The sequence below is a fragment of the Dicentrarchus labrax genome, unplaced genomic scaffold (assembly GCF_905237075.1).
Source record: "Dicentrarchus labrax unplaced genomic scaffold, dlabrax2021, whole genome shotgun sequence".
Classification (NCBI taxonomy): domain Eukaryota; kingdom Metazoa; phylum Chordata; class Actinopteri; family Moronidae; genus Dicentrarchus; species Dicentrarchus labrax.
Window position 1 is genome coordinate 5139546 of NW_026136706.1, and position 12479 is coordinate 5152024.

A 12479-nucleotide genomic window follows, 5' to 3' on the forward strand; every position below is an offset into this window, starting at 1 on the left:
CTTTTGTGCGACCAACACCCCAAACCTCAAAATAATTTATTTTACTGGAAGAAAATTCAGCAAATTGTCACATTTGAGAAGCGGAAACCATGAAAAGTTTCAGGCATTTATGCATGAAAAAATTAGCTGATCGCATTTTTTAAATAATTAACTAATCAACTGATTAATCGACAAATAATTTAAATTCAAATTTTGTACTGTTACTGTTTGGTAGTTGAATATTTTGCAATATATCATACTGTAAAAGTTCTTCATATGTTTGCACATGTCTTAAGTTTTAAAGAAGTAACTAAAGTTTTCAGACAAATAAAAGTAAAAAGATCAGTATTGCCCTCCTGAGTTGTAGTGGATGACTATATTACAATACTTATCTTAGTTTGTGGCATTAATGTTTCAAAATCCAAACTAATATTTTCTCTCTATCTCACAGATCTACATATTTGAAAACAACATTTACTACCAAACGGATGTTCACAGCAGCTCGTGGAGGCTCACCTCTTCTGGTCAGGAGGGGATCATCTTCAACGGCATCACAGACTGGCTGTATGAGGGTAAGAGAGAAGCTACTGTGTCTTTAAACCTGGCACAATAGAGGACAGATAGTTGAAGGACAGATTGAAATGCTACCTACAGAATCTGGCATTCTTCTCTCTGAAGAAAGCAGTCTTTTCTCGTGTGTGTAAGGATTTTCTAAATGTACAGTTATTCGAGACTTTGTGTGGACTGTGGCATAAAAGAATTAAATACGTCTCTGACAACACGGTCTCTGTCCCAAATCGTCAAATACTGCTGCTTGGTCAGTGGCCCTCCGCTTTAAAATATGACGCTGCAGGTATCCCTCCAGTGCGAGAAAGTCAACATATAGTGGTGGTTGGGTGGATGGATGACTCAAACAAACAGAACTTTAACCCAGGAGGCCACTGTTCCTGACCCAGGTTAGGTATGTGACTTAATTTATGATCTGATTATGATGAAGCAGCAGTATTTGACAAGGTGGGAGTGAGAAGATGTTGACAGGAATAAGACATATTGACTGCATTTCATTTTCAATGAATCGTCACATTTTCACAAATAATTTATATTCACCACAAAAAAAATCACCATAAATTGAATAAACTGGGATTTAAAAAGAGGAGCATGAACAGGAAATGGATTTAAATAGAAGAATAGAAGAAGCAGAGGTCCTGTGCCTTTCCCGGCTCAGGCTGGCTGATCTTGTTTTCTCTCGGTTTTCCAGAGGAGGTGCTGCACACACAGACGGCCCACTGGTGGTCACCTGACGGCTCCAGACTGGCCTACCTCACCATCAACGACTCCCTGGTTCCTAACATGCTCCTGCCCCGCTTCACAGGCTCGCTGTACCCCAGGGGGAAGGAGTACCCTTATCCAAAGGTGGAACTAAGAGTACTACAAGTCCAGTTGACGTGCCTTTATTCCCAGAATTTTAAATAAACTCTGAATTAGAGTAGGATATTGGCATGCTGATGTTCTTTTAAAATTCCCTTTAAGAAAACAGATGGCAGGTACAAACATTAAGTCAAAAATAACACACTAAATCTGATATTGCACTTCTTAGCTGCAAATATTGTTTACAACCAAAACTGAATCCAACATCAGCATCTAAAACCTTCTGGTCAGCTCCAGTCTTCTCTGATCAGAGCAGCACTAGAAATATTAGATCCAGTTGAAGTCTGACTGCTCCTGACATCCCTTAGCTTACCTCATACTGTACAACAACCCTTACAACCTGACTCTACTACATTGCAGCTTCGTTGTATCAAACCAGCTCTATGAATAATACAACTGCAGGCTTTCTGCTTTAGCGTATCCATGAAGGTTAGTGAATCCCTTTCTTGTTTAATTCATGTTACAGTGACTTGCTTCTTTGAAGAGGGATGGCTGTAGGGATCTGTGGCACTGGGAGGGATAGGAATGTGATATGCTTTAGTAAGGCAAGTTAACACACCTCCCGTCCTTTGATGCGGATGTTTAGCGTATCAAATGCCTCTAAGATGGGAGATGAGCTGTGGAGAAGTGGTGGAATGGGGGTCATAAGGTAGAGGGCAGCCTGATTTGTCAGCTCAGATTGGGGGGAGGGCATCCATAGGACAGCATCTAATTAATGAAGCACTGCACTTGATCTTAGCTTAGTGTAAAAAGTGTATACACACACACACAGTAATTCTGTTGCTTATATCCTCTTGGGGTCAGTGTTATAATAGCGTGGGACTAAATGAAGCAGAGATTTAATTACCACCTCCTTCCTCTAACACTGATGCTGTACACCATTCTGACAGTCATACATCTGCTTCAGCCACTGGAGGATAAATTTGTGTGGTTATCCTCTCATGAGTCAATACGCAGTAACAGTACTACCCTAGAGGGTATTCTTCATGGGTATCATGTGTCTGCTCTCTATGCGTTAAAGGAAATACCTAATGACTGTCAGCGTGACAAACTGTGCCGTATTACAGCTTGGCCTCTACTGGATTTTTGAGGCTAATACCAATATAGATATTATATAGTATAAGAATAATAGTTTCAAAGGTAATGTTTACCATGTTCACTATCTTAGGATCTAGCAAGCTTAGATCTGCTAATTAGCACTAAAATGATGCAAATAATTTTAACATTTTGTTACTAGATTATGGAACATGAATTATGATCCATGGTCTGCAAACACAATGTTAAAGCTCATCTATGTAATGGTTACATGTCAACCATGATAATATTAGTGTCACTGTATTAGAAAGGAGGAAAAAATAATGAATGACTTATTCCCTCTTTAGCATTAGTATTAGTAAGTTTCAGTTGTGTTACTTTTCATTTTATATGCCACAAATGGCATAATGTGAACAGAACAGAGTTATTTCAAGAAGCTATTATACCTCCAGAAGAGCCGAATGTGAAGAATTGGAGAAGACATAGAAATGAAGCCATAAAAATAAGCGGGCATAAGTGTGGAATAGATACTGTCATCTTCGTGATAGGTTATGTTGTATTTGTGAGATGTCCCTTGTCATGTAGACTAATGAGTTCTGCTTTTCAGGGAGGTTTAAAGAAAAACGACTGACTTGCCCCAGGGCCTGCACAGTGTACAACACAGTGTTGTTCTCTGTTTGTTTCATCCTCTCATTATGTTCTCAGCTACTAAGTCTTACTGGAATTGTTCAGTACAACGGCACATAAAAATAGAAAAACTAGAGCAGCGTGCGTGCAGTGCTTCCTGAATTGCATCTAATTTGATTAGGCCTGTGAATGAAATTGTACATTCTGTTTTTACTCTAGATGGGTCAGATAAATCCCACCGTCAGACTCTATGTCGTCACCGTAGACGGCAGCTCGCTCACTACAGAACTGAGACCTCCCGACAGTTTTGAAAAGAGGTATTATTCAAGCACATTTTAAGCGATATTAGCATCTTTCTGACCCAGGCTGTTTATGTTGGTTATTTGCTTACTGCTTCCCGTATTTGTTTTCCCCAGTGAGTACTACGTCACCATGGTGAAGTGGGTGACACAGGAGAGGCTGAGTGTGCGTTGGGTTAATCGAGCTCAAAACTTGTCAATTCTTTCACTGTGTGACGTCCTAACAAGTGACTGCACAAAGGTAAGAAGGTTGTTGTTAATCATTCTACAATGAATTTACTCTAGTGCTTTTTTATTGTTTAACTGACTTGATCTTTTCAATTTAGAAACACATGATGACATCGGAGAAGTGGCTTGATCGCCAGGTGAGTGCGAGAGAGCTTCATTATCTTTGATAATCACATTAATAAGGAATAAATTAAAAAGAAACACTATTGATTTTCATATTAAAGCTGGTGAGGGTAATACAATATAGTATATAATATGGCCACATGAACACAGGTAGGCTAATTACTAATAAAGGGAAAGGATAAAAGGGGGAACGCTACTGTGTGTACTCCAGTGGTTCACATGGTAAATTCAGCGTCGGGTATATTTCCACAGCCCTAATTCAGTCAGTACACCAACATAGCCATGTCAAGCTCTGAGTTACTTTTTTAAAGAAAAACTGAAAAACTTATTCACTAACTGCTTAGACGTTTTTTGCCATTTCTTGAATCGCTTTTGCTACTGCCAGTGAAACTCAGCACTCAGGTGCAGATGTTTTGATTGAAATTCACACTGGAAAGGGACAAATTATACACTTAGAGCTGTTTTAATGAGAAACCTCAAGCATTTCACTAATGGTATCTCAACAGCAATTGAAAAAGTGATTGGAAATAATTAGGAAATATAAAAGTTTTGTTTAATTTTTTCTGGGGAGAAACTCAGAACAGTACAGTGGTGAGTATGATATGACTGGTGTACCGACTGAGTTACTGAATTAAAAGTAAACATGGATAAAGTTTTGAGTTTGCATAAAAAGTACAGCAATTTAAAAGTTGACCAAATCAGGAAACATTGCAGCTTCTTGTTAAAATATGATATATTTTACCTGTAAAACAAGAGATATTGGAATTAAAGGCTTGTCTCTAATATAGGACTGTTTGGCCTTTTGCTGCCATTGACGCATAATCAATAAAAGCCCCTTGGCAAAGTTTGTTAAAAACATTTGGTACTTAATATTCTATCAGACCAATGACAAGCTGCTGTCTTTTTTTAACTTAACCGTAAATTATTAGCCAAGATATATTTTCCATGAGAAAGGCCATTAATCTATTTTTTCATTTAACCTGCCAATACAGTCAATTCACATAACCTGTTGTGTTCTACATGGTAACAACTATTAACAACAGTGTGAAAAAATGTTTGCCGTTCTCTTTTCTGTTTTCCCCCAGAATGAGGAGCCAGTGTTCTCCAAGGATTGCACAATATTCTTCATCACTATGCCATTAAAACACGGTGGCCGTGGGGGATTCAACCATATCGCCAAGATCTCCAACCTTGTAAAATTATAACAAACTTTTAATAAACTGAATACATTTAGTTAGGTGCTTTCACTGTTTAAATTAAGTGTCTGTGTATACTTTTCTCCTTTTGTTCCCTTATCTGTCCCGCCTACAGTAAGGGCTTTCCAATTATTCATACTGCTCATATGATTCCATTTTGAAGTCTCATCGTTTTAAATTATATCCTAACTCTATTTCCTGGAACACCAGAGAATTAGGAATACATTTACTTGAATAAATTAAGGAGAGTGTTGTACAGGAGATGCACTGGAGGCACTGGGTTCTGTGCCAGATTAATTCAGTTCCTGTAGAGATAATAACTAGAACAAAAGTTTTAGATTGAAAGTCAGGGCTAGGTAAAAAACTCAAAACTATTGTACCCCTCTAGGACCATGTAGGGCATGTGAGGTCACATTAACATGCTTTCTCTGCTCTGTTGTGTTGTATTCTTTCTCGCGTTTCTCAGTCTGAGGGTCAAGAGGTCGACGTCCGCCACCTGACCTCAGGAAGCTGGGAAGTCTTTCAAATTCTGGCCTATGATGAGAGCACAAACTCAGTGTGAGCATGAGTTATTGACACCACATTAACACCATACGATGTGATATATGATACAATGCAACACAACATGAACTCTTGAATAACAGGTTCATTTTATTTGTTTTTCAGTTATTTCCTAAGTACAGAGGAAGGATCAACACAACGGCAATTGTACAGGTATTTCACTTCGATATAAAAGTAGAAAAAGGACCATCATTCCCTAAGTACCAGGACATTTTGGGAAATACGCTTATTATACGCCAAGAGTTAGTTAGATCGATACCACTCTCATCAGTGCCTGAAACGGGCCAGTACTCACCAGTGCTGAGTCCTGGCACTTCCGAGCCGCATGATTACCCTTGCTTCTTATTGAGTACCGCCACCTCTGCCGAGCATGGCTGTACCCAGCATTGAGGTCACCTGTATTTTTTCCAAGGGGTATATAATAAAAGTCTTGAAATAATTGTCATAAAATAACTGCTTTGTTGCATGCCCCCAAGAACCCCCAGGCAAGTTCAGTTTTTGGACCTCAGCAGCAAACTCTAAAAAATTTGATTTTATTTTTCAGTGAAATCTTCTTAAAGAATTAAAGTATTAAAGAACAGAATGGTTTTACTTATGTATTTTTGGCCATTACAACTGGCTACATCCATACAATCCATCCACTACTGTTATGTGAATATTAGGATAAACAGTTGGTGGCATTAAACCATTGCAGAAGAAGAGACATAATTGACTAAATGAAATCATTATCAGCCAGATCTCCAACAGTGAAAGCCCATGTAGAACTCACAATGGAAATGTGGCATTTATGTTTGTTTCATGTATTAATGTAAGGAAGGTTACAGTCTCCTCATCGCTCCACACAGATCTGATGTTTTTTGTCCCTCCAGTTGAGCTTCAGTGGACGTTTTGTTTTTTATTGCACATTTATTTGCACAATTTAGTTTTTATCAATACAGCAAATTAAAAATAAGCATAAAAACAGGTGCACAGAAACCCCCTTCATGAGTTAAACAACAGTGTTAAAGCATGTTAATTACTCCATTTTAATTGTGCATATTTTTCTTTTCTTTTGACTTCTGCCTGCAGGCAAAAAAACTGACTGATTGTATCTCAAATCAACCTGTGTCCTCACGCACCTTTCTTGTTTTCCTCAAACAGAGTCTCCACTGTGGATCCATTTCATAAAGAATGCCTCACCTGCTCCCTCTTCAAATCAAAGTGCACCTACTACGACACAATCCTCAGCCCAGACTATCAGCATGTTCTTCTCAACTGCAGAGGTAACACCACAACAGCAACATCATAACTGAGTGGTTCGCAGCAAGGTTGCCTTATATGACATGATCACATTTAAACTGCAGTAACACAACAATTGCATATGTTTATTGATTTCCCAATCTAACTTTTACACAAGAGTTTAGTCTACTGTATGTAACTCACTCAGAGGACAAACAGAACTGGACGATTGCAGGAGAATTTACAGCCACTTGTCAGCCTATTAAAATCTTGTCTGTGCATAAATCAGAGAATTCATTCATAAAAACATATTTTTAAAATAATCCCTACCGTTATCTCTCGTTGTTTTGACTGCTGTAATGAGCTTTTCTCAGACCTCTCAGACAGCTACTATCAAAGTATTACTTAAATCAAGGTTAAAAACAAACTGCTTTGTAATAAATATAGGACTGTTTCTTTAGATCTTTATATTAAAGGTTATTCTTTTATCAACCTTGTCACTAACTTGTCTAATAAAGCTGCATTTCCTGACCCAAACTATTTTCTTCCCTAGGTCCTGGAATACCTCAAACTACTCTTCACAAACTAAGTGACATGAACAGTAAGTACTCTGGCACTGACAAACTTGAGCCAATTTACTATTTAGACTCTTTCACTCAGTTGCATCAGGTATATGTATTCATTTTGCTGGGTAGGAGTTGGATTTTTGAGTGTGAGTGTGCTTTCAGTGACTGGAAAGTGCATTAATTGATTAACTACGTTTTGGGGGATTAAGTAACGTATCAGGAGTTATTAGGACCAAAATTCCATGACAGAGGTTTACTTATGGCTGTAAATACTGGATATGAGGACGCAATTAAGGTTAAGGTGTTCAATGTTAGTGCTTGAAATGATGTACATCAGAGGCACTCAGGGTAGCGTCTGGGGAATATGCAGTAGATTAACAATTATCTTCCTCCATTCCTACAAGCTCGCAGATTGAGAGATGTTGATTATTCCTCTGTTATCATATCACATGACATTGATTTGGTGAAATTTCTAAGTGCACTGTCCCTCTGTTAGTTGGCTCAAGTAACTTTAAATGTGACTATTATGTGTTTATAATTATAATTGTATACAATTTCTCAATAGTCTGTAGTCAAGCAGGACATTGACATTAATTAGCTCTTTAGGATTTTATCTAGTTATTGTTGTATTTGCTGCAATTATGAGTTTTGTTCTAATTGACATAATTCTCCTTCTTACTCTGTCATCTCTGTCAACAGAACACAAGACTCTGGAAAGTAATATAGTATTAAGGCATGTACTGATGAACAGGACAATACCCAAGTGGGAGAGAAGAACTGTACAAATCAACAACTTTGGTATGAAAATTGTCTCTAACTATGTGCACAACTTTAATATGGTTATAATGATTTGCTGTTCACTAACTTGCTCTTTAAAGAGTAACTGCAACCCTGAATTCTGCTTGCTTCCTCCCTCTCAGCGAATTTAAAAGGACAGCCAGTGTAGGGGGCGTTATTTTCCGTGTGCTGAATCGCTAAGAATTGTTCATTAAAAAGATTTGTTCAAGAGCTTCGTTCACTGAATCATTCAGTAATCATGACTGTAGTCCTACTCACTGAACTGAAACATGGCTGAATGTTCAGTTCAGCTCGCCAAGTGAACTGAGAATGGGCATTCGTGAGGATAAGCCAGTGAGCTGAGAGTTTAGTTGGATAAAGATACAGTTTGCAAACTGAATGTTCAAGTCTTACCCTATTATGCACAGCATGTATATTTCCTCAACACATAATTGAGAGGGAGCATTCAGCGTCTCTGTATCACTGTTCTCACATTTGCTGTGTAGTACGATCAGTGAACAAATCAAAGGATATTTCCTCACAGTGAAAGGATCTGAGACACTCAAGCAGCATAACACACACACATACTATGTTAATTTTCTGGATTGCCGTAAAGTTTGGTGCCATCAACCGGTGTGAGACTCTTAAGCCGTGATCATACTTCAGTACAGACAAGGACATGAACACTTGTGGACTTGCACGTGGACAGTGGATGGAATATTTTTGGAGAAAGCCAAACTGTATACTTGCCTACTTATAGTTGGTGACAGTAATGGTAATTTGAGTCAGGCTCAATAGGATCTGAATGTCAGACATGCAAATTCAGGATAAACACAACAGGTGCAGAGCTTTTTGAGGTGATTATGAAACAGCCCCGGAATCAGAAACATAGCGGTATATTGTTTTAATTAGAGGGGGAAGCTCACCATATGGCTTCCTTTCTCTATCCTGTGTTGACTATTAGAGACAATGAGATACATTTGTGAGGCTTTTTGATTAGAAACACAGTCAGACGGGATCCCTGTCATCAAAATTTGAATGCAAATGAAATCACAGGCTTATTTTTTACATGAACCACCTTGGTTGTTTCAGGTTTATTTAGGGTGCTAAAGGATTTTCATTCATCCTGTTGATAGAAAGTAGAAGTCAAAGGCAACTAGACTAAGTGTAGCCTTAAAGATATTTTAACACACATTTAATGGTCTTCATCTTCAGGTCTAATAAGTGATATGCTCACTTCTCATGCACTGACAGTCTATCTTTGCCCTGAGGGTTCACACCAGTTAACACCTCTAACAACGATCCTATGACTTCATTTCAACTACTCTAACATCACATCATTGTGCGAATCACCCAAAATTGGTTTTAAAAAAAACATCCTAGCCCTAAGGCCTCTCTGGTGAATCACGGAGACAGATTAAGTCCAATTGTCTTTGACTTTCTACTATGATATACTGTGCATAGTTATTATTATTATGTTAAACCTTAAGCAAAAGCAAAACTGTTCAAACTACCAACCCTGACCATGCAATAAGTTGAACTTTGATATAGTCATAAAAACGTGCAGCAGTAAATTTATTAAAAATGACATAATATTAAAATCATGAAATTCTGTCTGACTGTTCTGACTTGTTTTGCAGCACTTCGTCTGGAGTTAATTGTCCCAATAGATTTGGATGAAACAAAGGAGCACCCACTTTTACTGATTGTGTATGTAATTTCATTTTCAAATACATTTGCTCATTTAAGGAGCACTTCTTATTAATTTTATATTGCTTAATTTCAAATGTTAAACAATGCAGAGTGATTTAATGCAATTATGAGAAACAAATGGATGGAAATTAAGGTGCAAATCTGTGCCTTATATCAGAGTTTCCCAACCTGGGGGTCAGGACCCCCACGCAAGATACTCTCCCTCTGATCTTTAGTTTTTTCTTGTAAAATGAAAAAGAATCAGTGGTTGAACCGGCTTACAGCAGGTAGATACTGTATATGAAACCAATGATGAGGGGCTACATTGTTTTATTTTAAGGGGTCACAAACCAAAAAGGCTTGGAACCACTGATCTAAATTGTGTTTGTGTGTTCACAAAAACCAACATGTTTATTTATTCTGGGTGTATTTGGGGAATACATGGATCCTTGTTAATGGACTTAACTCACCCTGTCGATTCACAGTGACAGCGCCTCTGGTGGTCAGGCTGTGAGTGATCGGTTCTCTCTCAGCTGGGACTCTGTGCTGGTCAGCTCAGACAGCGCCATCGTGGCTCGTCTGGACGGCCGGGGCAGCGGCTTCCAGGGACAGAGGATCCTGCACGAGGTTCACCAGAGACTGGGAACTGTTGATCTCCAGGACCAGATCACAGCTCTGGAGTAAGCTGGGGGTTTTTAGTTTTGTATTTTTTTAAATGATCCAGTCCTGGCAGTCACATGTAAGTTTATTAAACCACATGCGACTACCAGGATGTTTCCCGATCCGACATGAAGCCACTATAACTTTGTACCTTATCCACTTCATGTGGCTAAAGCTTTGAATTAGCTAAAATTAGGATAACCTTTTACTGTGTACTACACAGTAAAATATTATAATTATTACAGAGTGTGTAGTCTTATTGAGAAGGGGTCACTTCATTATTTTTATTTTACAATTGTTATTTTCAGGCACCTGGTCAGGCTACCCTATGTTGATGGCAATAGAGTTGGGGTTTATGGAAAGGTAACACAGGCTCTGTATCTAATAAATAAATAAATACTATGCTGTAACATTCTTGTAAAGTAGCCATGTTTTTTTCCAGGCGTATGGAGGATTCCTTTCCTCTCTCCTGCTCCTCTCCCACAGCTCTATGTTCCGGTGTGGCATCGCTGTAGCTCCTATAACAAACTGGAGACTCTATGGTAAGATGGACAAGAATCATACATAATTACAATAAATGACTTAAAGTTGTAGCTCATCCCAAATGTGACAAGGACATTCAAACAGCCAGTAAATCCAATTATTCAATGTCTGGCAATAAATGCTGTCATTATCAGATTTAAGCTATACATCTTAGAAAAGTCATGGTCATGCACTTTGATTTAACAAAACAGCACTAAACAACTGATCCACTTATATTTGAATGTCAAACAAACTCGAGACGGCTACTAGACAGAGTGGAGCAACACTAATCATTGGTGGCATTTCCTATTTGTCAGAATGTCCAGTGTTAAGTGAAGAAGTTATATTGAAAGGCATTGGTAGCGTTATCATGAATGAATAGTGAGTGAGTTAATTAAAACAGCACTGCTGTCCCTACTCACAATATCTTCTCATTAACTGTTTCCTTTTTTCATCCTTATAAAGGGTCGGCCTACGCTGAGAAATACTTTGGCTCCCCAGCTAAAGAAGTTCACAAATGCCAAGTACGCTTTTGAACAGGCAGTTCTTTTCACAACTGCATTAACTGTTTGTGTAGAGTACAGAGCTAGAATATGTGTTCATTTCTCTCTCTGTTTCAACTGAAAGTGCTCTTGCCTGACACAGTGTTATAAACAATGCTTGCCCACAGCTGGAATGCACACTCAGCTCGTGTAAAACTGTTTATTGTGGCATTCAACATGTAAATGAGACACAGGAGCCTATTTTATTTGCGACAAAGCAGTAACTCTTGAGAGGAAGTTTCCAAGAACAGTTATTTTCATTCATATGAGGGTCATTGGCGGCATGTGCAAAGAGGCTGGATGAAGTGGAATCCAAAATTGGAGAGAGTGGTGATCGTTGCCCTCTCAGCCATGCACGTCTCTTGTCTCATACCTGTTAAACTGCGGCATGTCAAATATGCCTCGAATGGCCTTTCCAGACAATGGAAAACATTAAAAGTCAAAATATATCATTCCCCTAGTAGTTTTATTTTGCAACACAGTGATCTTAATACATAACATTGGTTACATGTATTTGCTTACTGTTGTATGATCAACTAAAACTAATGTAATAAAAAATAAAATAAGTAATAGAAACAGTATTAGTTTGTTAAAGCTATTCATATGACTGCATCAATCTAACTCTATTGTATTACAGCATATTGTAATTGATGTGACACAGCAGGTGCATTTTCCTCTCGGTGTACAGAATTAAAAAACTCTGGTAATTTCAGATTCAGGTTAATTTGGAACCTGGTGCTGTGTTTGGGCCCTTTTCAGATTTCCACGTCATGGCAGGACAAGCACAGGTGTAACTAATAACATTAATATTGGCTGCATTCCATTTAGGTCTGCCAGCTTCAGGGCCCACGTCGTGCACACGCTGGCTCACTGGCATGGCTTACGGTGACATTTAAATGTGGCTGAGGCATTGTTGATGTGATTAATTACACGTGTGCTTTTTCTGGTATGACAACTCAAATTGCCTGCCGGGAAAAGCTCCCTCAGAAAAACAAAAGATTTTGAATTTTCTACATCACAAGATTA

The 12479-nt window shown here is 38.4% G+C and overlaps 1 protein-coding gene across 2 annotated transcripts in view; it reads left to right on the plus strand.

Moving 5' to 3' along the window:
- The window catches only part of LOC127365870 (inactive dipeptidyl peptidase 10-like), a 97909-nt gene that overhangs the window by 81451 nt on the left and 3979 nt on the right, over positions 1 to 12479 (plus strand). For both annotated transcript variants that reach the window (XM_051404412.1, XM_051404413.1), the window contains exons 8-23: positions 431 to 551; positions 1238 to 1392; positions 3289 to 3386; positions 3486 to 3609; positions 3695 to 3733; positions 4805 to 4912; positions 5382 to 5473; positions 5582 to 5629; positions 6617 to 6738; positions 7248 to 7295; positions 7960 to 8058; positions 9678 to 9747; positions 10215 to 10409; positions 10698 to 10752; positions 10832 to 10931; positions 11377 to 11435. In XM_051404412.1, the coding sequence (XP_051260372.1) occupies positions 431 to 551; positions 1238 to 1392; positions 3289 to 3386; positions 3486 to 3609; positions 3695 to 3733; positions 4805 to 4912; positions 5382 to 5473; positions 5582 to 5629; positions 6617 to 6738; positions 7248 to 7295; positions 7960 to 8058; positions 9678 to 9747; positions 10215 to 10409; positions 10698 to 10752; positions 10832 to 10931; positions 11377 to 11435 (1533 nt within the window). The remainder of the gene's footprint in view (positions 1 to 430; positions 552 to 1237; positions 1393 to 3288; positions 3387 to 3485; positions 3610 to 3694; positions 3734 to 4804; positions 4913 to 5381; positions 5474 to 5581; positions 5630 to 6616; positions 6739 to 7247; positions 7296 to 7959; positions 8059 to 9677; positions 9748 to 10214; positions 10410 to 10697; positions 10753 to 10831; positions 10932 to 11376; positions 11436 to 12479) is intronic.